Source organism: Ranitomeya imitator, chromosome 1 (assembly GCF_032444005.1).
Source record: "Ranitomeya imitator isolate aRanImi1 chromosome 1, aRanImi1.pri, whole genome shotgun sequence".
In the NCBI taxonomy this organism is placed as follows: Eukaryota; Metazoa; Chordata; class Amphibia; order Anura; family Dendrobatidae; genus Ranitomeya; species Ranitomeya imitator.
In genome coordinates, this window is record NC_091282.1 from 639,185,815 (window position 1) to 639,212,352 (window position 26,538).

General features: G+C 45.9%; 1 protein-coding gene across 2 annotated transcripts in view; it reads right to left on the bottom strand.

The window, feature by feature from the left end:
- Positions 1-26,538, bottom strand: part of LOC138638298 (SLAM family member 9-like) — a 107,397-nt gene that overhangs the window by 13,359 nt on the left and 67,500 nt on the right. For both annotated transcript variants that reach the window (XM_069727514.1, XM_069727505.1), the window contains one exon: positions 16,308-16,388. In XM_069727514.1, the coding sequence (XP_069583615.1) occupies positions 16,308-16,388 (81 nt within the window). The remainder of the gene's footprint in view (positions 1-16,307; positions 16,389-26,538) is intronic.

Consider the following 26,538-nt stretch of genomic DNA (forward strand, 5'->3'; position numbering starts at 1 on the left):
TACAGGATAATGGCACTGACACTTGGGGTACAGGATAATGGCACTGACACTTGGGGTACAGGATAATGGCACTGACACATTGGGTACAGGATAATGGCACTGACACATTGGGGTACAGGATAATGGCACTGACATTTGGGGTACAGGATAATGGCACTGACACTTGGGGTACAGGATAATGACACTGACACTTGGGGTACAGGATAATGACACTGACACTGGGGGTATAGGATAATGACACTGACACTGGGGGTACAGGATAATGACACTGACACTTGGGGTACAGGATAATGGCACTGACACTTGGAGTACAGGATAATGGCACTGACACTTGGGGTACAGGATAATGACACTGACACTAGGGGTACAGGATAATGGCACTGACACTTGGGGTACAGGATAATGGCACTGACACTGGGGGTACAGGATAATGACACTGACACTTGGGGTACAGGATAATGGCACTGACACTGGGGGTACAGGATAATGACACTGACACTTGGGGTACAGGATAATGGCACTGACACTTGGAGTACAGGATAATGACACTGACACTTGGGGTACAGGATAATGGCACTGACACTTGGGGTATAGAATAATGACACTGACACTGGGGGTACAGGATAATGGCACTGACACTTGGGGTACAGGATAATGGCACTGACACTTGGAGTACAGGATAATGGCACTGACACTTGGGGTACAGGATAATGGCACTGACACTTTGGGTACAGGATAATGGTGCAGCGCCCCAGAGATCTGGTCGTTGCTGTATGACGCTCTGCCACTAAGGGGAGTAGCGGTACGTCTGATGGCACTAAGGTGTTCTCCTGACCAGGTATCACCAGAACACTTTACACTTCACACTTCAGCCACTAGGGGGAGCAAAAGGCTTTATTTATTGGGCCACTTCTCACATTGGTAAAACTAGGGGTCGGGGAGGAAGTTAGTCAGAAGCTGACTGGGTTGGATTCAGGCAACATCCCGTGACAGGGGGTATTGCAGGGAGAAGACACAGGGGGGTCTCTGTCAGGCGTGGGAACCTGGCAGGCGCCTAGCGAACAGAACAGAACGTAACTGAACTGCGCCTGCACTACCTTGCGGCGGTATCCTAAGAAAGAGACACGAAGGGAAGGATATTGTGGAACAGTGTAAATGAGATCAAGCACAAAGTAGAGCCAGTAGGAGTCGTGCCGTGAGACCGAGGCAACATCCTACTGAGGCGTGTAGCCGGTGGCCGGAACACCGCGGGAGTAACTGACTCTAGGCCTTACTTCGAACTCCGCAGGACAGTTAATTATAGGTTGGCTGTCTACCTTAAATTTCCTATGAAGATATAGGGGGCAACAGTGGGAGAGGGGCGTCTCTAGGGTCCCAGAAGACCTCCAAGCCTTCCCGTCATACGAGTGCGTCCTAGCCATAACATATCTGGGGGACGAGAAACTAGCAACATCTGGAACTAAAGAGAGAGAGAGCTGTAGAGAACGACGAACGAGAACAGCAGTTGTGAGGACTATTCCGAAAGCTCAGCAGGGTAGGACTACAACACAAACAGGCGCTAGTGGTAGGCAACAATTTCCATCTGCGAAGGAAACTCTGGAAGTGTCCATCGGACCGACCGGTCTCAGATAGCCCTGTTAAACGTGCTCTGGATTGAGGATCCTGAAGTCTTCATTAAAGAGGTAAAGAGACTGCAACCCTGTGTCCTCGTTATTGACTGCACCTCACACCATCACCATCCACCTTACTGGGAAGCCCTGGGGACATACTTCACCTGTGGGAAGGTATACCATCCAGCTGCCATTCGATCACCCCAGCGGACCCCACAGCAGCGTCCAAAACCGCCGCCATTGCTGCGCCACGAGGAGCGCAGGAGAAGAAGGAGGGCGTGTCATGGGAGGAAATCGAGAAAACGGCGCGAACAGCAACATCCGCCCACTCCGACTACGGCTGCGGGACAACGAGCTCAGGAATGAAGGAGCTCAAACCCCAGAAAATGGCGGAGCCTCTTGTGTGTGCCAATGCAGACCAAGGAGCAGAGCTGACGACCAGCGGGTACCTGAACGACGACGGAGTGACCCGGGATCACCGCAGCCCGGCGGAGCGGAGCCAGGGCTTGCTGCCAGAGGCGAACCCGGATCCCCTGGAATTGCCGGAGGAGGCATCGGACCACCCGACTCCAGACGGGGGGTCGGCGACGGCGAGGAAATGGAAGTCGGAGTTGTGCTGGAAGGCCGCCCGGGGGGAGCCGTGGTCAGGGCAGCAGCGGACTCCAGCGTCCTTGTCAGCGGAGCCGACCGACATCGGTGGAACCACATCAGACGCAGGTACCAAAAGCGACCTTGCCCCACCGACCGTTCCGGCTCCGGTGACCGCTCCCCGGCCCATTGATGACTGGTCTCCCGCTACTGAGATTGTGGTGGCGGCCCTTTATGCCATGAAGGGGATCCTGCCCCCGCTGCCGACACCTCTGGGTATACTGATCAACATCAGCCCCAGGGGAGTGGTCTTTGAGTGGAATGCTCCCCGGTTTCAACCAGACGGGTCCCAACAGGAGGGCTCCTACGTCATCAGGCTCACCTGGGATCAGTATAGACGAAGCTTGATCTCACAATGGGAAGACCGGGAACGAATGGAACAGACTGTCCGATCAGAGGAACGGGTGCCCCTCGTCAATTGCTGCCCTGAGAGTTTGATAAAACAAGGGATTGTGCTGGCCTTCCACCAGGGGAGGGGTTGCGGCTTCATATTGGAGCCGGGGCTGCTGACTGAGGTCTATGTGACTAGCTGCAACGTGGAACCCCAGTCCCACAGTGTACCTCCACTCCGAAACTTGTACAGAGGGGACCATGTGACCTACACCCACCACTGGAGTGAGCGAGGGTGGTATGCCAAGAGAGTCAAACGCTGCGCGCTCGTGGTCGCGCCATCTATGATCACGACCGAAACTGGTGGCGGAACTCCACTGACCCCTGACCCCACAGGACCCAGCACTACCACCCCGACGTGTGGTGTCCTGCTTGCAGAGTCTGCCATCGGCATCACCGCCCGTACCCAGACCGCTGCTGATCCGACGAAGATGGTGCTGGACGGCGACACAGAGCCAGACCTTCCCCGGCCGGGACGTGGTCACCACCGGCTGGTGTCGTGTCACCTATTACAGAAATAAACCTCGAAGATCCGAAGATGTAAATAGTTAATCATTTCCTGCTTTTGCTGCTGTTTAAAACCCGACCAGGGTTATTTCTTAAAGGGGTCCCTTTGTTTACCCGGGATCCCTATTGTTTATAGTTCTTTTTCTACTTTTGCACAGAGTTATCATTGTTCCAAAGACTGCCGGATCATGGACGGTGAATGATTCAAAACTGTTTTTGTATATAGTTTGCACCTTCTTCAAGGTGCTCCCTACTGGTTTTACAAGCGAAAGAAGACTTTGTGTAGATAATGCTTCTGGACATGACGCAGAAGGTCTTGCTTTCAGTGGACTTGCAGACAGAGAGAGAATCTGCACTACCTCCTAGAGACTTGGGTCCCTCTTAAAGGGAATGTTTACATGATTGCTTTAATAAAAGTTGAAACGTTAATAATGTTGAAATTTAGAAAGTTTGATAATGTTGATAGAGACTGAGGACAGGAAAGCTTGAAAGTGATCCTGTAGGGGTTAGAGAGAGAGTTCTCCTGAGAACTGTAGAAAGATGGTCGGCACAATGACAGTAGGCCCAGCCAAGGAGCTAGGCGGTCCTGCATTGGGGAAGTTAGAACAGAAAGAAAAGTTGAGTTATTTATATAGTATTTTATAGTAGGCCTTTAGTGGGTTCAGCTTATACGCCCTTAAAGGAAAAGTTAACTTATTGTTCAGAGTTTGCACTTGGTAGAATACCCGGCTGGGTACTGAGAGTTATTTATAGTCAACATGTTATTTAAAAATATTTAAATTTTGTTTGTAACGTTCAAGTGTCCTCACCTCCCATAAAGGGAAGCATTGTTTTATCATTTCAAAATGTTGTATGTCTTTTGCTGCAATGTATTGTTGTTCTTCTTCCCAGTCCAGGAGTACTGGATTTAACCGGGGGGGAGTGCAGCGCCCCAGAGATCTGGTCGTTGCAGTATGACGCTCTGCCACTAAGGAGAGTGATGGTACGTCTGGTGGCACTAATGGAGTTCTCCTGACCAGGTATCACCAGAACACATTACACTTCACACTCCGGCCACTAGGGGGAGCAAAAGGCTTTATTTATTGGGCCACTCCTCACATTGGTAAAACTAGGGGTCGGGGAGGAAGTTAGTCAGAAGCTGACTGGGTTGAATTCAGGCAACATCCCGTGGCAGGGGGTGTTGCAGGGAGAAGACACGGGGGGGTCCCTGTCAGGTGTGGGAACCTGGCAGGTGCCTAGCGAACTGTTGTGAATTCTGCTCTTGGGTTCCCTCCAGTGGTTGTAGGTGGGAATGCAGTTGTCTCTGAGTCACAGACCTGGCCAGGTGTATCGGATGATTACAATTCTGACTGGGATATTTAAAGTAGGCAGGATCCTTTAGCCCTTGCCAGTAGTCAATGTTCCTTGTGAAGTGTTGGATCACTTTCTGGCTTCTCCTGCTCGCTGCCAATTTCAGCAAAGATAAGTGTTTGGTCTTTGTTTCTGTGGCACACTGCCGGTGTGCTTGTTTCAGTTTTATTCCTGCTCTGTTTGTAGGATTCACTGGAGTTGCAGATTTACACTCCTACATCTTTTAGTAAGATGTAGGAAGTTTTTGTATATTCTGCTGTGGATGTTTTGAAGGGTTTTTATACTGACCGCACAGAACTCTGTCCTATCCTGTCCTATCTAGCTAGAGTGGCCTCCTGTGCTAATCCTGTTTTTCTGCCTGTGTATGTTTTTTCCTCTCCGACTCACCACCAATATTTGTGGGGGGCTGTCTATCCTTTGGGGATTTTCTCTGAGGCAAGATAGTATTCCTATTTCCATCTTTAGGGGTATTTAGTTCTCCGGCTGTGACGAGGTGTCTAGGTGTGTTAGGTACACTCCACGGCTACTTCTAGTTGCGGTGTTAAGTTCAGGATTGCGGTCAGTACAGTGGCCACTTTCTCCAGTGAAAGTTCTCATGCAGCTCCTAGGTCACCGGATCATAACAGTACTACTGGCCAACAATGAGTTAAATGCATCTCAGAAGAAGGGAAGGAAGCTCTTGAGCCATTTTTTTTCTCCAGTCTGTTTTGTCTTCTCCTCCCTCTTTATCTCTGGGTCGCTGAGGAGCCTGGTGCAAGCATGAATGTTCAGGAATTGGCTTCTCGTGTAGACCAGCTTGCTGCTAGGGTGCAAGGTATTTCTGATTATATTGTTCAAACTCCTGCTTTAGAACCGAAGATTCCTACTCCTGATTTGTTTTCTGGTGACAGGTCTGAATTTTTGAGTTTTAAAAACAACTGTAAACTGTTTTTTGACCTGAGACCTCGATCCTCTGGTGATTCCATTCAGCAGGTAAAAATCGTAATCTCCCTGCTGCGTGGCGACCCGCAGGATTGGGCGTTTTCCCTGAAATCTGGGAATCCGGCTTTGCTTAATATTGACTCCTTTTTTCAGGCTTTAGGACTATTATATGATGAACCTAATTCTGTGGATCAAGCTGAGAAAACCTTGTTGGCCCTGTCTCAGGGTCAAGAGGCGGCAGAATTGTATTGTCAGAAATTCAGAAAATGGTCTGTGTTGACTAAATGGAATAATGATGCTTTGGCGGCAATTTTCAGAAGGGGGCTTTCTGAATCCGTTAAAGATGTTATGGTGGGGTTTCCCACGCCTTCCGGTCTGAGTGATTCTATGTCTCTGGCCATTCAGATTGACCGACGTCTGCGGGAGCGCAGAACTGTGCGCGCTGTGGCGTTATCCTCAGAGCAAATTTCTGAGCCTATGCAATGTGATAGAATTCTGTCTAGAACGGAACGACAAGGTTTCAGACGTCAAAATAGGTTGTGTTATTATTGTGGCGACGCTTCTCATGTCATTTCTGTCTGCTCTAAGCGGACAAAGAGGATCGCCAGTTCAATTACCATCAGTACTGTACAACCTAAATTTCTGTTATCTGTGTCCTTGATCTGCTCATTGTCATCATTTTCTGTCATGGCGTTTGTGGATTCAGGCGCCGCCTTGAATTTAATGTATTTTGAGTTTGTCAAGCGTTGTGGTTTTCCCTTGCAGCCTTTGCAGAACCCTATTCCTTTAAGGGGCATTGATGCTACACCCTTGGCTAAAAATGAGCCCCAGTTTTGGACACAGGTGACCATGCGCATGGCGCCAGCCCATCAGGAAGATTGTCGATTTCTGGTGTTGCATAACTTGCATGATGCCAGCGTGCTGGGTTTTCCATGGTTGCAGGTACATAATCCTGTGTTGGACTGGAAGTCCATGTCTGTGACTGATTGAGGTTGTCAGGGGGTTCATAATGATGTTCCTTTGATGTCAATCTCCTCTTCTTCACCTTCTGAAATTCCAGAGTTTTTCCTTCCACCGCACAGGGACTGCGATTGTGCTATTGACTTGATTCCAGGCTGTAAGTTTCCTAAGGGTCGACTTTTTAATCTATCTGTGCCTGAACATACCGCCATGCGGAGCTATATTAAGGAGTCATTGGAGAAAGGGCATATTCGGCCATCTTCTTCACCATTGGGAGCGGGGTTCTTTTTTGTTGCTAAAAAAGATGGTTCCTTGAGACCCTGTATAGATTATCGCCTCTTGAATAAAATCACGGTCAAGTTTCAATACCCTTTACCTTTGCTTTCCGATTTGTTTGCTAGGATTAAGGGAGCTAGTTGGTTTACGTAGATTGACCTTCGGGGGGCATATAATCTTGTTCGTATTAAGCAGGGTGATGAATGGAAAACTGCGTTTAATACGCCCGAAGGCCATTTTGAATACCTTGTGATGCCATTCGGACTCTCTAATGCTCCATCTGTTTTTCAGTCCTTCATGCATGATATCTTCCGGACTTATCTTGATAAATTCTTGATTGTATATTTGGACGATATTTTGACTTTTTCCGATGATTGGGAGTCTCATGTGCAACAGGTCAGGATGGTATTTCAGATCCTTCGTGACAATGCCCTGTTTGTGAAAGGGTCTAAGTGTCTCTTTGGGGTGCAGAAAGTCTCTTTTTTGGGCTTCATTTTTTCTCCTTCGTCTATAGAGATGGATCCGGTTAAGGTTCAGGCCATTCATGATTAGATTCAGCCCACATCCGTGAAGAGCCTTCAGAAATTTTTGGGTTTTGCAAATTTTTATCGCCGTTTCATTGCTAATTTTTCCAGCGTGATTAAACCCTTGACCGATTTGACGAAGAAAGGCGCTGATGTGGCGAATTGGTCCTCTGCGGCTGTCTCTGCCTTTCAGGAGCTTAAACGTTGATTTACTTCTGCTCCAGTGTTGCGCCAACCGGATGTTTCTCTTCCATTTCAGGTTGAGGTTCACGCTTCTGAGATTGGGGCAGGGGCCGTTTTGTCTCAGAGGGATCCTGTTGGTTCCTTAATGAAACCGTGTGCCTTCTTCTCCCGTAAGTTTTCGCCTGCTGAACGCAATTATGATGTCAGCAATCGGGAGTTGTTGGCTATGAAGTGGGCGTTTGAGGAATGGCGACATTGGCTTCAGGGAGCTAAGCACCGTATTGTGGTCTTGACCGATCATAAGAATTTGATTTACCTCGAGTCTGCTAAACAGCTGAATCCTAGACAGGCTCGATGGTCCTTGTTTTTTTCCCATTTTCATTTTGTGGTCTCGTACCTTCCGGGTTCTAAGAATATTAAGGCTGATGCCCTATCTAGGAGTTTTGTGCCTGATTTTCCTGAGGTCTTAGAGCCGGTCGGTATTCTGAAAGAGGGGGTGGTCCTTTCTGCCATTTCCCCTGATTTACGACGGGTTCTTCAGGAATTTCAGGCTGACTAACCTGACCGCTGTCCTGTGGGGAAATTGTTTGTTCCTGACAGATGGACTAATAGAGTGATTTCTGAGGTTCACTGTTCCGTGTTGGCCGGTCATCCTGGCATTTTTGGTACCAGAGATTTGGTTGGTAGGTCCTTTTGGTGGCCTTCATTGTCACGTGATGTGCGTTCTTTTGTGCAGTCCTGTGGGACTTGTGCGTGGGCCAAGCCTTGTTGTTCCCGTGCTAGTGGGTTGTTTTTGCCATTGCCAGTCCCTGAGAGGCCCTGGACGCATATTTCGATGGATTTTATTTCTGATCTTCCGGTTTCCCAGAAGATGTCTGTTATCTGGGTTGTTTGTGACTGATTCTCTAAGATGGTTCATTTGGTGCCCTTACCTAAATTGCCTTCCTCTTCAGATTTGGTTCCGTTGTTCTTTCAGCATGTGGTTCGTTTGCATAGTATTCCAGAGAATATTGCGTCTGACAGAGGTTCCCAGTTTGTTTCTAGGTTTTGGCGGGCCTTTTGTGCTAGGCTGGGCATTGATTTGTCTTTTTCTTCTGCGTTTCATCCTCAGACAAATGGCCAGACCGAGCGAACTAATCAGACCTTGGAGACTTATTTGAGATGCTTTGTGTCTGCTGATCAGGATGATTGGGTGGCCTTCTTGCCATTGGCCGAGTTTGCCCTTAATAATCGGGATAGTTCTGCTACCTTGGTTTCGCCTTTCTTTTGTAATTTTGGTTTTCATCCTCGTTTTTCTTCTGGGCAGGTTGAGCCTTCTGACTGTCCTGGTGTGGATTCTGTGGTGGACAGGTTGCAGCAGATTTGGGCTCATGTGGTGGACAAGTTGGTGTTGTCTCAAGAGGAGGCTCAACGTTTTGCTAATCATAGTAACATAGTTAGTAAGGCCGAAAAAAGACATTTGTCCATCCAGTTCAGCCTATATTCCATCATAATAAATACCCAGATCTACGTCCTTCTACAGAACCTAATAATTGTATGATACAATATTGTTCTGCTCCAGGAAGACATCCAGGCCTCTCTTGAACCCCTCGACTGAGTTCGCCATCACCACCTCCTCCGGCAAGCAATTCCAGATTCTCACTGCCCTAACAGTAAAGAATCCTCTTCTATGTTGGTGGAAAAACCTTCTCTCCTCCAGACGCAAAGAATGCCCCCTTGTGCCCGTCACCTTCCTTGGTATAAACAGATCCTCAGCGAGATATTTGTATTGTCCCCTTATATACTTATACATGGTTATTAGATCGCCCCTCAGTCGTCTTTTTTCTAGACTAAATAATCCTAATTTCGCTAATCTATCTGGGTATTGTAGTTCTCCCATCCCCTTTATTAATTTTGTTGCCCTCCTTTGTACTCTCTCTAGTTCCATTATATCCTTCCTGAGCACCGGTGCCCAAAACTGGACACAGTACTCCATGTGCGGTCTAACTAGGGATTTGTACAGAGGCAGTATAATGCTCTCATCATGTGTATCCAGACCTCTTTTAATGCACCCCATGATCCTGTTTGCCTTGGCAGCTGCTGCCTGGCACTGGCTGCTCCAGGTAAGTTTATCATTAACTAGGATCCCCAAGTCCTTCTCCCTGTCAGATTTACCCAGTGGTTTCCCGTTTAGTGTGTAATGGTGATATTGATTCCCTCTTCCCATGTGTATAACCTTACATTTATCATTGTTAAACCTCATCTGCCACCTTTCAGCCCAAGTTTCCAACTTATCCAGATCCATCTGTAGCAGAATACTATCTTCTCTTGTATTAACTGCTTTACATAGTTTTGTATCATCTGCAAATATCGATATTTTACTGTGTAAACCTTCTACCAGATCATTAATGAATATGTTGAAGAGAACAGGTCCCAATACTGACCCCTGCGGTACCCCACTGGTCACAGCGACCCAGTTAGAGACTATACCATTTATAACCACCCTCTGCTTTCTATCACTAAGCCAGTTACTAACCCATTTACACACATCGTCATTTACACACATTTACATTAATCGTCGTCGGTGTGTTGGTTCCCGGCTTCGGGTTTGGGATCTGGTCTGGTTGTCTTCCCGTCATGTTCCTATGAAGATCTCTTCTCCTAAGTTTAAGCCTCGGTTTATTGGTCCTTATAGGATTTCTGAGATTATTAATCCGGTGTCTTTTCAACTGGCGCTTCCGGCCTCTTTTGCTATCCATAATGTCTTCCATAGATCTTTGTTGCGGAAATATGTGGAGCCCGTTGTTCCCTTTGTTGATCCTCCGGCCCCTGTGTTGGTTGATGGGGAGTTGGAATATGCTGTTGAGAAGATTTTGGATTCCCGTTTTTCGAGGCGGAAGCTCCAGTACCTGGTCAAATGGAAGGGTTATGGCCAGGTGGATAATTCTTGGGTTTTTGCCTCTGATGTTCATGCTGCTGATTTGGTCCGTGCCTTTCATCTGGCTCGTCCTGATCATCCTGGGGGCCCTGGTGAGGGTTCGGTGACCCCTCCTCAAGGGGGGGTACTGTTGTGAATTCTGCTCTTGGGTTCCCTCCAGTGGTTGTAGGTGGGAATGCAGTTGTCTCTGAGTCACAGACCTGGCCAGGTGTATCGGATGATTACAATTCTGACTGGGATATTTAAAGTGGGCAGGATCCTTTAGCCCTTGCCAGTAGTCAATGTTCCTTGTGAAGTGTTGGATCACTTTCTGGCTTCTCCTGCTCGCTGCCAATTTCAGCAAAGATAAGTGTTTGGTTTTTGTTTCTGTGGCACACTGCCGGTGTGCTTGTTTCAGTTTTATTCCTGCTCTATTTGTAGGATTCACTGGAGTTGCAGATTTACGCTCCTACATCTTTTAGTAAGATGTAGGAAGTTTTTGTATATTCTGCTGTGGATGTTTTGAAGGGTTTTTATACTGACCGCACAGAACTCTGTCCTATCCTGTCCTATCTAGCTAGAGTGGCCTCCTGTGCTTATCCTGTTTTTCTGCCTGTGTATGTTTTTTCCTCTCCGACTCACCACCAATATTTGTGGGGGGCTGTCTATCCTTTGGGGATTTTCTCTGAGGCAAGATAGTATTCCTATTTCCATCTTTAGGGGTATTTAGTTCTCCGGCTGTGATGAGGTGTCTAGGTGTGTTAGGTACACTCCACGGCTACTTCTAGTTGCGGTGTTAAGTTCAGGATTGCAGTCAGTACAGTGGTCACTTTCTCCAGTGAAAGTTCTCATGCAGCTCCTAGGTCACCGGATCATAACAGCGAACAGAACAGAACGTAACGGAACCGCGCCTGCACTATCTTGCGGCGGTATCCTAAGAAAGAGACACGAAGGGAAGGATATTGTGGAACAGTGTAAACGAGATCAAGCACAAAGGAGAGCCAGTAGGAGTCGTGCCGTGAGACCGAGGCAACATCCTACTGAGGCGCGTAGCCGGTGGCCAGAACACTGCGGGAGTAACTGACTCTAGGCCTTACTTTGAACTCCGCAGGACAGTTAATTATAGGTTGGCTGTCTACCTTAAATTTCCTACGAAGACATAGGGAGCAACCCGTTATACGGGTGCGTCCTAGCCATAACATATCTGGGGGACGAGAAACTAGCAACATCTAGAACTAAAGAGAGAGAGAGCTGTAGAGAACGACGAACGAGAACAGCAGTTGTGAGGACTATTCCGAATGCTCAGCAGGGTAGGACTACAACACAAACAGGCGCTAGTGGTAGGCAACGATTTCCATCTGCGAAGGAAACTCTGGAAGTGCCCATCGGACCGACCGGTCTCAGATAGCCCTGTTAAACGTGCTCTGGATTAAGAATCCTGAAGTCTTCAGTAAAGAGGTAAAGAGACTGCAACCCTGTGTCCTCGTTATTGACTGCACCTCACACCATCACCATCCACCTTACTGGGAAGCCCTGGGGACATACTTCACCTGTGGGAAGGTATACCATCCAGCTGCCATTCCATCACTCCAGCGGACCCCACAGCAGCGTCGCTCACCCTGACCGAACACCACAGGTGGCGTCACGAACCCCTGACAGACTGCACCACCTTTATTGGACGCCCCTTAGCAGGGTCGCGGACTGGGTCTAGCCACCGTGACAGCCTCAGAACCGAACCAGAGAGGCCCGGTACCGAGAACTCGTGGCCCTGTGTCTGGGGACGCTCCAATGGCACTGACACTTGGGGTACAGGATAATGACACTGACACTTGGAGTACAGGATAATGGCACTGACACTTGGGGTACAGGATAATGACACTGACACTGGGGGTACAGGATAATGACACTGACATTTGGGGTACAGGATAATGACACTGATACTGGGGGTACAGGATAATGACACTGACACTGGGGGTACAGGATAATGACACTAACATTTGCGGTATAGAATAATGACACTGACACTGGGGTTACAGGATAATGACACTAACACTTGGGGTACAGGATAATGACACTGACACTTGGGGTACAGGATAATGGCACTGACACTTGGGGTACAGGATAATGACACTGACACTTGGGGTACAGGATAATGACACTGACCCTTGGGGTACAGGATAATGACACTGACACTTGGGGGTACAGGATAATGGCACTGACCCTTGGGGTACAGGATAATGACACTGAAACTGGGGGTACAGGATAATGACACTGACACTTGGGGTACAGGATAATGGCACTGACACTTGGGGTACAGGATAATGGCACTGACACTTGGGGTACAGGATAATGACACTGATACTTGGGGTACAGGATAATGACACTGACACTGGGGATACAGGATAATGACACTGACACTTGGGGTACAGGATAATGACACTGACACTGGGGGTACAGGATAATGACACTGACACTTGGAGTACAGGATAATGGCACTGACACTTGGGGTACAGGATAATGACACTGACACTGGGGGTACAGGATAATGACACTGACACTTGGGGTACAGGATAATGACACTGACACTGGGGGTACAGGATAATGACACTGACACTTGGGGTACAGGATAATGGCACTGACACTTGGGGTACAGGATGATGACACTGACACTTGGGGTACAGGATAATGGCACTGACACTTGGAGTACAGGATAATGGCACTGACACTTGGGGTACAGGATAATGACACTGACACTGTCGGTACAGGATAATGGCACTGACACTTGGGGTACAGGATAATGACACTGACACTGGGGGTACAGGATAATGACACTGACATTTGGGGTACAGGATAATGACACTGATACTGGGGGTACAGGATAATGACACTGACACTGGGGGTACAGGATAATGACACTAACACTTGCGGTATAGAATAATGACACTGACACTGGGGTTACAGGATAATGACACTAACACTTGGGGTACAGGATAATGACACTGACACTTGGGGTACAGGATAATGACACTGACACTTGGGGTACAGGATAATGACACTGACACTTGGGGTACAGGATAATGACACTGACACTTGGGGGTACAGGATAATGGCACTGACCCTTGGGGTACAGGATAATGACACTGAAACTGGGGGTACAGGATAATGACACTGACACTTGGGGTACAAGATAATGACACTGACACTTGGGGGTACAGGATAATGGCACTGACCCTTGGGGTACAGGATAATGACACTGACACTTGGGGTACAGGATAATGACACTGACACTTGGGGTACAGGATAATGGCACTGACCCTTGGGGTACAGGATAATGACACTGAAACTGGGGGTACAGGATAATGACACTGACACTGGGGGTGCAGGATAATGACACTAACACTTGCGGTATAGAATAATGACACTGACACTGGGGTTACAGGATAATGACACTAACACTTGGGGTACAGGATAATGACACTGACACTTGGGGTACAGGATAATGACACTGACACTTGGGGGTACAGGATAATGGCACTGACCCTTGGGGTACAGGATAATGACACTGAAACTGGGGGTACAGGATAATGACACTGACACTTGGGGTGCAGGATAATGACACTGACACTTGCGGTATAGAATAATGACACTGACACTGGGGTTACAGGATAATGACACTAACACTTGGGGTACAGGATAATGACACTGACACTTGGGGTACAGGATAATGACACTGACACTTGGGGTACAGGATAATGACACTGACACTTGGGGTACAGGATAATGACACTGACACTTGGGGGTACAGGATAATGGCACTGACCCTTGGGGTACAGGATAATGACACTGAAACTGGGGGTACAGGATAATGACACTGACACTTGGGGTACAAGATAATGACACTGACACTTGGGGGTACAGGATAATGGCACTGACCCTTGGGGTACAGGATAATGACACTGACACTTGGGGTACAGGATAATGACACTGACACTTGGGGTACAGGATAATGGCACTGACCCTTGGGGTACAGGATAATGACACTGAAACTGGGGGTACAGGATAATGACACTGACACTTGGGGTGCAGGATAATGACACTAACACTTGCGGTATAGAATAATGACACTGACACTGGGGTTACAGGATAATGACACTAACACTTGGGGTACAGGATAATGACACTGACACTTGGGGTACAGGATAATGGCACTGACACTTGGGGTACAGGATAATGGCACTGACACTTGGGGTACAGGATAATGACACTGATACTTGGGGTACAGGATAATGACACTGACACTGGGGATACAGGATAATGACACTGACACTTGGGGTACAGGATAATGACACTGACACTGGGGGTACAGGATAATGACACTGACACTTGGAGTACAGGATAATGGCACTGACACTTGGGGTACAGGATAATGACACTGACACTGGGGGTACAGGATAATGACACTGACACTTGGGGTACAGGATAATGACACTGACACTGGGGGTACAGGATAATGACACTGACACTTGGGGTACAGGATAATGGCACTGACACTTGGGGTACAGGATGATGACACTGACACTTGGGGTACAGGATAATGGCACTGACACTTGGAGTACAGGATAATGGCACTGACACTTGGGGTACAGGATAATGACACTGACACTTGGGGTACAGGATAATGACACTGACACTGGGGGTACAGGATAATGACACTGACATTTGGGGTACAGGATAATGACACTGATACTGGGGGTACAGGATAATGACACTGACACTGGGGGTACAGGATAATGACACTAACACTTGCGGTATAGAATAATGACACTGACACTGGGGTTACAGGATAATGACACTAACACTTGGGGTACAGGATAATGACACTGACACTTGGGGTACAGGATAATGACACTGACACTTGGGGTACAGGATAATGACACTGACACTTGGGGTACAGGATAATGACACTGACACTTGGGGGTACAGGATAATGGCACTGACCCTTGGGGTACAGGATAATGACACTGAAACTGGGGGTACAGGATAATGACACTGACACTTGGGGTACAAGATAATGACACTGACACTTGGGGGTACAGGATAATGGCACTGACCCTTGGGGTACAGGATAATGACACTGACACTTGGGGTACAGGATAATGACACTGACACTTGGGGTACAGGATAATGGCACTGACCCTTGGGGTACAGGATAATGACACTGAAACTGGGGGTACAGGATAATGACACTGACACTGGGGGTGCAGGATAATGACACTAACACTTGCGGTATAGAATAATGACACTGACACTGGGGTTACAGGATAATGACACTAACACTTGGGGTACAGGATAATGACACTGACACTTGGGGTACAGGATAATGACACTGACACTTGGGGGTACAGGATAATGGCACTGACCCTTGGGGTACAGGATAATGACACTGAAACTGGTGGTACAGGATAATGACACTGACACTTGGGGTGCAGGATAATGACACTAACACTTGCGGTATAGAATAATGACACTGACACTGGGGTTACAGGATAATGACACTAACACTTGGGGTACAGGATAATGACACTGACACTTGGGGTACAGGATAATGACACTGACACTTGGGGTACAGGATAATGGCACTGACACTTGGGGTACAGGATAATGACACTGACACTTGGGGTACAGGATAATGACACTGACACTTGGGGTACAGGATAATGACACTGACACTTGGGGTACAGGATAATGGCACTGACACTTGGGGTACAGGATAATGACACTGACACTTGGGGTACAGGATAATGACACTGACACTTGGGGTACAGGATAATGACACTGACACTTGGGGGTACAGGATAATGGCACTGACCCTTGGGGTACAGGATAATGACACTGAAACTGGGGGTACAGGATAATGACACTGACACTTGGGGTACAGGATAATGGCACTGACACTTGGGGTACTGGATGACACTGACATTTGGGGTACAGGACAATAACACTGATTCTTTGGGCACAGGATAATGGCACTGTTTACTATACCTTTGTTAATTGAACTGTACTGTACACAGTTTCTAATGAGTTGGGCTTGTTCTCTGCTGCTTTCTTCTGAGAATTTGTTTTCTGAAATAAAAATATAACATTTCTCATAATATAGCGCTCTGTCCATCAACACTTACATCTTGTAGAGTTGTGCTCAAAAGTTTACATACAGAATTTTTGCTTTCTTGACCTTTTTCAGGGAATATGACTGATAACACCAAAACTCTTTCTCCACTCATGGTTAGTGGTTGGGTGAAGCCATTTATTGTCAAACTACTGAGTTTTCATTATGATTTAGAAAGAGAAAACACAGTAGTTTGACAATAAATGGCTTCACCCAACCACTAACCATGAGTGGAGAAAAAGTTTTGGTGTTATCATTCATATTCTCTGAAAAAAGGCCAAGAAAGCAAAAATTCTGCCGGGGTATGGAATCTTTTGAGCACAACTGTAATTATTTATTTCTAACGCATAGATTTTCTGCATGTTCCATAAGTAAACAGCCTTCATGAATTCTAGAGAACACAGGTTCATTTTCTGATCTTTTTACATTTTTTGCTATTAAATGTTTGGGATTTATGAAAGACATAGTATTAAGGGGGGAGGCTCCTGCTACAGGCAGTTGTCTTATTGCCAGATGCAGTACTAATAGGTTGCTCTATTGGGAGGAGGTGTGCTGTTAACCCGATCTTGCATGACTGATTTATGGCATTTTTTTTCAAGAACATTTTAATTTCGATAGTCTTTTCAGTGCTTTGCTTTATAGCCTTAATTACCACAGAAAACACAAAATGATTAAACAAAAGGATGAGAATAAGGAAATGCATAATGGGAGCAGCTCCTGCCGTAGCCAGTTGTCTTACACAGATATAGTACTGCTAGGTTGCTCTGTTTTAACCTGATCTTGTACGGGTAAGTTCGGCATTTTTTTGTGAAATGTGGTAATTTTGATCCCATTTTCAGTTATTTGTTTTACAATTTTAATTGCTAAAAAAAAGACGTAACAGAATGATGAGATTAAGAAATTGCATAAAGAGGTAAGAAGGTGGGAAGCTCCTGCTGCAGCCAGTTGTCTTACAGCCGCATAGAGTACTGCTACACTGTTCACTTGACCTTATGTTGGTGAGTTGGGCATTTTTCTGCAAAACATTTTAATCTTGTTCTTATTATAATTGATTTATTTTTATTGCAATTACCACTGAAACCTAAACAAGATCAAACAAAAAGATTAAAATAAAGAATTGCATAAGGGTGAAGCACAAGAGGGGACACTCCTGCTGCAGCCAGTTGTACAAAGGAGATACAGTACATTACTGCTGAGAATGGGTATTTTAACATGATATTAAAAAGCATTTTTCAATGAAGCGTCATTTTGATTTTATTTTAATTACTACAGAAAACTAAAGAAGATCAAACAGAAAAATGAAATTAAAGAATTAGATAAGGGGGAGCTGCAGCCAGTTGTCATACTGCCAGATACAGTGCTAACTGGTGGCTCTATTGTAAGCACTTGATCTTATATGGGTGAGTATGGCTTTTTTACAGGAAATTTTGATCACATTTTCAGTGTTTATTTTTCAGTTTTAAATACTCCCTCAAAAACCTGAACAAAATGATACGCGTATTGAGCAAAATGAGGAGTTTCCTATTGTAGCCAGTTTTCTTACAGCCAGATAGAATACTATCAGGCTAGTTGGGAACAGGTGTTTTCACCTACTTGTGTGTTGGGGAGTGTGGCATTTTTCCATGAAACAACTTTAATACTGTTTTAAGTGATTTATTTTTGAGCTTTAGTTGCCATATGGAAAAAAAGAATTGCAAATAAGGGGGGAGGATCCTGCTGAAGCCAGTTGTCATACAGCCAAATATAGTGCTAATAGGCTAATTAGCTGCAAGCAGCTGTTTTAACCTGCTTTATTATGGGTGAGTATAGCATGTTTTCATGAAATGTTATAATTTTGATAATATTTTCAGTGATTTATTTTTTAGTTTTAATGACTACAAAAAAGACAAACAAAAACCTGAACAAAATGATAAGACTAAAGAATTGCATAAGGGGGAGGATAAGAAGGTTCCTGCTGCAGACAGTTGTCTTACAGCCATATACAGTACTAGTAGGCTTTTCTGTTGGAAATAGATACTTTCACCTGGTCATTGCATAATGAGGAAGCTCATGCTATAGTCAGTTGTTTTACAGCCAGATACATTACTCCTATTATTCAGTTGGGAACAGTTGTTTTCACCTGACCTGCTGGGGAGTATGGGATTTTTACATGAAATTTTGATCCAATTGCCAGTGAGTTATTTTTCAATTTTAATAATTCTGGAAAACTAATAAAAGGTCAAACAAAATGATGAAACTAAGGGATTGCATTCGAGTGGAGCATGAGCTGGGAGGCTCCTGCTGCAGCCAGTTGTCTAACAACCAGATACAGTATTGGTTGATCTGATGGGAACATGTAGTTTTAACTTAATCTTGTGTGGCATTTTTCAGTGAAACATTGCAGTTTTAATCTTATTTTTTTTTTTTTAGTTTGACAGGAAACAAAACTGTATCACTGTAGAGGCTTCTGTAAAACTGTGGAGGCTTCTGTCGGGCCACCCTGCCATAAAGGCCTGACTGGTGGAGGGCTGCAGTGATAGTTGACTTTGTAGAACTTTCTCTCATCTGCCTACTGCACTTGTGGAGGTCAGCCACAGCGATCGTGGGGTTCGTCTTTACCTCTCTCACCAAGGCTGGATGACCAGATCTAGGAAGACTTCTGGTGGTCCCAAACTTCTTCCATTTAAAGGGAACCTGTCACCCCGAAAATCGCGGGTGAGGTGATCCCACCGGCATCAGGGGCTTATCTGCAGCATTCTGTAATGCTGTAGATAAGCCCCCGATGTTACCTGAAAAAGGAGAAAAAGACGTTAGATTATACTCACCCCGGGGCGGTCCCACTGCTGGTCAGGTCGGATGGGCATCTCCGGTCCGCTGCGGCGCCTCCTATCTTCTTTCCATGACGTCCTCTTCTGATCTTCAGCCACGGCTCCGGCGCAGGCTCTCTTGAGGGCAGAGGATAGTACTGCATTGCGCAGGCGCCGGAAAGGTCAGAGGCCTGGCGCCTGCGCACTGCAGTACTTTGTCTGCCCTCAACAGGGCAGAGCAAAGTACGCCTGCGCCGGAGCCGTGGCTGAAGATCAGAAGAGGACGTCATGGAAAGAAGATAGGAGGCGCCGCAGCGGACCGGAGACGCCCATCCGACCTGACCAGCAGCGGGACCGCCCCGGGGTGAGTATAATCTAACGTCTTTTTCTCCTTTTTCAGGTAACATCGGGGGCTTATCTACAGCATTACAGAATGCTGCAGATAAGCCCCTGATGCCGGTGGGATTACCTCACCCGCGATTTTCGGGGTGACAGGTTCCCTTTAAGGATTATGAAGGCCACTGTGCTCTTAGGAACCTCGAGTTCTGCTGAAATTCTTTTGTAACCTTAGCCAGATCTGTGCCTTGCCGCAATTCTGTCTCTGAGCTCCTTGACCAGTTCCTTTGACCTCATGATTCTCATTTGGTCTGACATGCACTGTGAGCTGTGAGGTCTTATATAGACAGGTGTGTGCCTTTACAAATCAAGTCTTAGGGTACCGTCACACTGAAACGACGCTGCAGCGATACGACAACGATGCCAATCGCTGCAGCGTCGCTGTTTCGTCGCTGGAGAGCTGTCACACAGACAGCTCTCCAGCAACCAACGATCCCGAAGTCCCCTGGTAACCAGGGTAAACATCGGGTTACTAAGCGCAGGGCCGCGCTTAGTAACCCGATGTTTACCCTGGTTACCAGCGTAAACGTAAAAAAAACAAACACTACATACTTACATTCCGTGTCTGTCCTCCGGCGCTGTGCTTTCCTCTGCACTGCCAGCGCCGGTCAGCCGTAAAGCAGAGCGGTGACGTCACCGCTGTGCTTCCCGGCTGGCCGGCGCTCACAGCCAGTGCAGAGAAGCACAGCGCCGGAGGACAGACACGGAAGGTAAGTATGTAGTGTTTGTTTTTTTTACGTTTACGCTGGTAACCAGGGTAAACATCAGGTTACTAAGCGCGGCCCTGCGCTTAGTAACCCGATGTTTACCCTGGTTACCAGTGAAGACATCGCTGAATCGGCGTCACACACGCCGATTCAGCGATGTCAGCGGGAGAGCCAGCGACAAAAGAAAGTTTCAAACGATCTGCTACGACGTACGATTCTCAGCGGGGTCCATGATCGCAGTAGCGTGTCAGACACAGCGAGATCGTAACGATATCGCTGGAACGTCACGGATCGTGCCGTCCTAGCGATCAAAGTGCCACTGTGTGACGGTACCCTTAGTTTAATTTAACACAGCTGGACTCCAATGAAGGAGTAGAACCATCTCAAGGAGGATCACAAGGAAATGGACAGCATGCGACTTTAATATGAGTGTCTGAGCAAAGGGTTTGAATACTTAGGACCATGTGATATTTCAGTTTTTATGTTTAATAAATTTTCAAAAATTTCTACATTTCTGTTTTGTTTTTTATTAGTCAAGATGGGGTGCAGAGTGTACATTAAGGGGAAACAATGAACTTTGAATTTACCAAATGGCTGCAATGAAACAAAGAGTGAAAAATGTAAAGGGGTCTGACTACTTTCCGTACCCACTGTATATACAGTGAGGGAAATAAGTATTTGATCCCTTGCTGATTTTGTAAGTTTGCCCACTGACAAAGACATGAACAGTCTATAGTTTTAAGGGTAGGTGAATTTAACATTAAGAGATAGAATATCAAAAATAAAATCCAGAAAATCACATTGTATAAATGATATCAATTTATTTGCATTTTGCAGTGAGAAATAAGTATTTGATCCCCTACCAACCATTAAGGCCGGCGTCACACTGGCGTTTAAAACGGCTGAGTGCAATGCGATAAAAAAATCGCATTGCACTCGGACCAATGTTAGCATATGGGGCAGCTCCCAGCAGCCGACTTTTTGTCGACTGTTTTCCTCAGTCCGAGACAATCGCAGCAAAACTCTCGGCTCACTCGCACCCATATAAGCCTATGGGTGCGAGTGAGACAGCGCACACCACTTGGATAACATCCGAGTGATGTGCGCTATAAGCGGACCCCAGCAATGGAGGAGATGGAGAAATTCATTTCTCCGCCTCCTCCGCAGCTGTGCTCCGATCCTCCCTGTGCGAGAGAATCGGAGCACAGACGCATGACACTCGGCTCCTGCTCTGCTGCGAGCAAGAGCCGAGGGTCATTAGCATATCGCATCCGATGTTCTCGCATCCGATGCAATACGCCAGTGTGACGCCGGCCTAAGAGTTCTGGCTCCTATAGACCAGTTCGACATTCCTAATCAACTTGTTACCTGCATTAAAGACAGCTGTCTTACATATTCACCTTTATAAAAGACTCCTATCCACAGACTCATTTAACCCTTTAGCGACCGCCGATACGCCTTTTAACGGCGGCCGCTAAGGGTACTTAAAGCACAGCGCCGTTAATTAACGGCGCTGTGGAAAAAGTAAATAGCGCCCCCCAGAGTCGGATTTTCTCCGGGGTCTCGGCTGCCGGGGGTAGCCGAGACCCCAGAGAACATGATTCGGGGGTTTTTTTACTGACCCCGCATTTGCGATCGCCGATAATTAACCGTTTACCGGCGATCACAAAAAAAAAAAAACGCGATCTTTTTTTAATTTCTTTGTCCTCCGATGTGATCATATGATGATCGCCGGCTCATGATCGCGATGTGCCGGCGGTACAGGGAAGCATCGCGCAGGGAGGGGGCTCCCTGCGTGCTTCCCTGAGACGATCGGTACACGGTGATGTACTCACCGTGTACCGAGCGTCTTCTCCCTGCAGTCCCCGGATCCAAAATGGCCGCGGGGCTGCATCCAGGTCTTGCAGGGAGTACTTCCGGGTCGCCTGCAGGTGCTGGTAAGCCTGCAGCAATATCAGTGAGATCGCCGATCTTACAGAGTGCTGTGCAAACTGTAAGATCGGCGATCTGTGATGTCCCCCCCTGGGACAAAGTAAAAAAAAAATTTTCCACGTGTAAAAATAAATAAAAAAAAATACTAAATAAAAAAAATATATATATATATTATTCCCATAAATACATTTCTTTATCTAAAAAAAAAAAAAAAACAATAAATGTACACATATTTAGCATCACCGCGTCCGTAACGACCCGACCTATAAAACTGGCCCACTAGATAACCCCTTCAGTGAACACCGTAAGAAAAAAAAAAAAAAACGAGCCAAAAAACAATGCTTTATTATCATACCGCCGAACAAAAGGTGGAATAACACGCGATCAAAAAGACGGATATAAATAACCATGATACCGCTGAAAACATCATCTTGTCCCGCAAAAAACGAGCTGCCACAAAGCATAATAAGCAAAAAAATAAAAAAGTTATAGTCCTGAGAATAAAGCGATGCCAAAATAATTATTTTTTCTATAAAATAGCTTTTATCGTATAAAAGCGCCAAAACATAAAAAAGATATAAATGAGGTATCGCTGTAATCGTACTGACCCGACGAATAAAACTGCTTCATCCACTTTACCAAACGCGGAACGGTATAAACGCCTCCCCCAAAAGAAATTCATGAATAGCTGGTTTTTGGTCATTCTGCCTCACAAAAATCAGAATAAAAAGTGATCAAAAACTGTTACGTGTCCAAAAATGTTACCAATAAAAACGTCAACTCGTCCCGCAAAAAACAAGACCTCACATGACTCTGTGGACCAAAATATCGAAAAATTATAGGTCTCAAAATGTGGAGACGCAAAAATTTTTTGGTATAAAAAAAGCGTATTTTAGTGTGTGATGGCTGCCAATCATAAAAATCCGATATAAAAAACGCTATAAAAGTAAATCAAACCCCCCTTCATTACCCCCTTAGTTAGGGAAAAATAATAAAATTTAAAAAATGTATTTATTTCCATTTTCCCATCAGGGCTAGGGTTAGGGCTAGGGCTAGGGTTAGGGTTGGGGCTAGGGTTAGGGCTAGGGTTAGGGCTAGGTTTGGGGCTAGGGTTGGGGCTAGGGTTGGGGTTAGGGTTGGGGCTAGGGTTAGGGCTAGGATTAGGGCTAGTGTTAGGGTTGGGGTTAGGGTTGGGGTTAGGGTTGGAGCTAAAGTTAGGGTTAGGGTTGGGGCTAAAGTTAGGGTTAGGGTTGGGGCTAAAGTTAGGGTTAGGGTTTGGATTATATTTACGGTTGGGATTAGGGTTGGGATTAGAATTAGGAGTGTGTCAGGGTTAGGGGTGTGGTTAGGGTTACCGTTGGGATTAGGGTTAGGGGTGTGTTAGGGTTAAGGTTTCAGTTAGAATTGGGGGTTTCCACTGTTTAGGCACATTAGGGGCTCTCCAAACGCGAAATGGCGTCCGATCTCAATTCCAGCCAATTCTGCGTTGAAAAAGTAAAACAGTGCTCCTTCCCTTCCGAGCTCTCCGGTGCGCCCAAACAGGGGTTTACCCCAACATATGGGGTATCAGCGTACTCAGGACAAATTGGACAACAACTTTTGGGGTCCAAGTTCTCTTGTTATCCTCTGGAAAATAAAAATGTGGGGGGCTAAAAATCATTTTTGTGGGAAAAATAAGATTTATTTTGTTTTCGTGGCTCTGCGCTGTAAACTGCAGTGAAACACTTGGGGGTTCAAAGTTCTCACAACACATCTAGATAGGTTCCTTGGGAGGTCTAGTTTCCAATATGGGGTCACTTGTGGGGGGTTTGTACTGTTTGGGTACATCAGGGGCTCTGCAAATGCAACGTGACGCCTGCAGACCAATCCATCTAAGTCTGTATTCCAAATGGCGCTCCTCCCCTTCCGAGCTCTGCCATGCGCCCAAACAGTGCTTCCCCCCACATATGGGGTATCAGCGTACTCAGGACAAATTGGACAACAACTTTTGGGGTCCAATTTATCCTGTTACCCTTGTGAAAATACATAACTGGGGGCTAAAAAATAATTTTTATGAAAAAAAATGAATTTTTATTTTCACGGCTCTGCGTTATAAACTGTAGTGAAACACTTGGGGGCTGAAAGCTCTCAAAACACATCTAGATAAGTTCCTTAGGGTGTCTACTTTCCAAAATGGTGTCACTTTTGGGTGGTTTCAGTGTTTAGGCACATCAGGGGCTCTCCAAACGCAACATGGCGTCCCATCTCAATTCCAGTCAATTTTGCATTGAAAAGTCAAATGGCGCTCCTTCCCTTCCGAGCTCTGCCATGCACCCAAACAATGGTTTACACCCACATATGGGGTATCAGCGTTCTCAGGACAAATTGCACAACAACTTTTGTGGTCTAATTTCTTCTCTTACCCTTGGGAAAATAAAAAATTGGGGGCAAAAAGATCATTTTTGAGAAAAAATATGATTTTTTATTTTTACGGCTCTGCATTTTAAACTTCTATGAAGCACTTGGTGGGTCAAAGTGCTCACTACACATCTAGATAAGTTCCTTAAGGGGTCTACTTTCCAAAATGGTGTCACTTGTTTGGGGTTTCAATGGCACATCAGGGGCTCTCCAAACGCAACATGGCATCCCATCTCAATTCCAGTCAATTTTGCATTGAAAAGTCAAATGGCGCTCCTTCGCTTCCGAGCTCTGCCATGTGCCCAAACAGTGGTTTACCCCCATATATGGGGTATCAACGTACTCAGGACAAATTGTACAACAACTTTTGGGGTCTATTTTCTCCTGTTACCCTTGGTAAAATAAAACAAATTGGAGCTGAAATACATTTTGTGTGAAAAAAAGTTAAATGTTCATTTTTTTTAAACATTCCAAAAATTCCTGTAAAACACCTGAAGGGTTAATAAACTTCTTGAATGTGGTTTTGAGCACCTTGAGGGGTGCAGTTTTTAGAATGGTGTCACACTTGGGTATTTTCTATCATATAGACCCCTCAAAATGACTTCAAATGACTTCTAAAAAAAAAAAAAAATGGTGTTGCAAAAATGAGAAATTGCTGGTCAACTTTTAACCCTTATAACTCCCTAAGAAAAAAAAATTTTGGTGCCAAAATTGTGCTGATGTAAAGTAGACATGTGGGAAATGTTACTTATTAAGTATTTTGCATGACATATCTCTGTGATTTAAGGGTATAAAAATTCAAAGTTGGAAAATTGCGAAATTTTCAAAATTTTCGCCAAATTTCCGTTTTTTTCACAAATAAACGCAAGTTATATCGAATAAATTTTACCACCAACATGAAGTACAATACGTCACGAGAAAACAATGTCAGAATCGCCAAGATCCGTTGAAGCGTTCCAGAGTTATAACCTCATAAAGGGACAGTGGTCAGAATTGTAAAAATTGGCCCGGTCATTAACGTGCAAACCACCCTCGGGGCTTAAGGGGTTAATGATCTCAAGGAAGCTGGGACCACAGTCACCAAGACAATCATTGGTAACACATTACGCCGTTAGGGTATGTGCACACATCAGGATTTCTTGCAGAAATTTTCCTGACAAAAACCAGACATTTCTGCCAGAAATCCGCATGCGTTTTTACCGCGATTTTGACGCGTTTTTGATGCGTTTTTGACGCGTTTTTTGTGCGTTTTTTCCCAAATGCATAGAATTGCAGGATAAACGCAGAAAATCCGCAAAAATAATGAACATGCTCATTTTTTTTACCGCGATGCGTTTTTTTCGCGATGCGGAAAAAAACGCATCCATGTGCACAAAACATGCAGAATGCATTCTAAATGATAGAATGCATAATGTATGTGTTTTTAATGAGTTTTTATAGCAAAACCTGTACGTGTGCACATAGCCTAAAGGTTTAAAATTCTGCAGTGCCTGCAAGGTCCCTCTGCTCAAGAAGGCTCATGTGCAGGTCTGTCTGAAGTTTGCCAATGAACACCTGGATGATTCTGTGAGTGATTGGGAGAAGGTGCTGTGGTTAGATGAGACAAAAATTGAGGCCTTTGTGATTAACTCAACTCGCCGTGTTTGGAGGAAGAGAAATGCTGCCTATGACCCAAAGAACACCGTCCCCACTGTCAAGCATGGAGGTGGAAACATTATGTTTTGGGGGTGTTTCTCTGCTAAGGGCACATGACAACTTCATCGCATCAATGGGAGAATGGATGGAGCCATGTACCGTAAAATCCTGAGTGACAACCTTGTTCCCTCCACCAGGACATTAAAAATGGGTCGTGGCTGGGTCATCCAGCAAGACAATGACCCAAAACATAC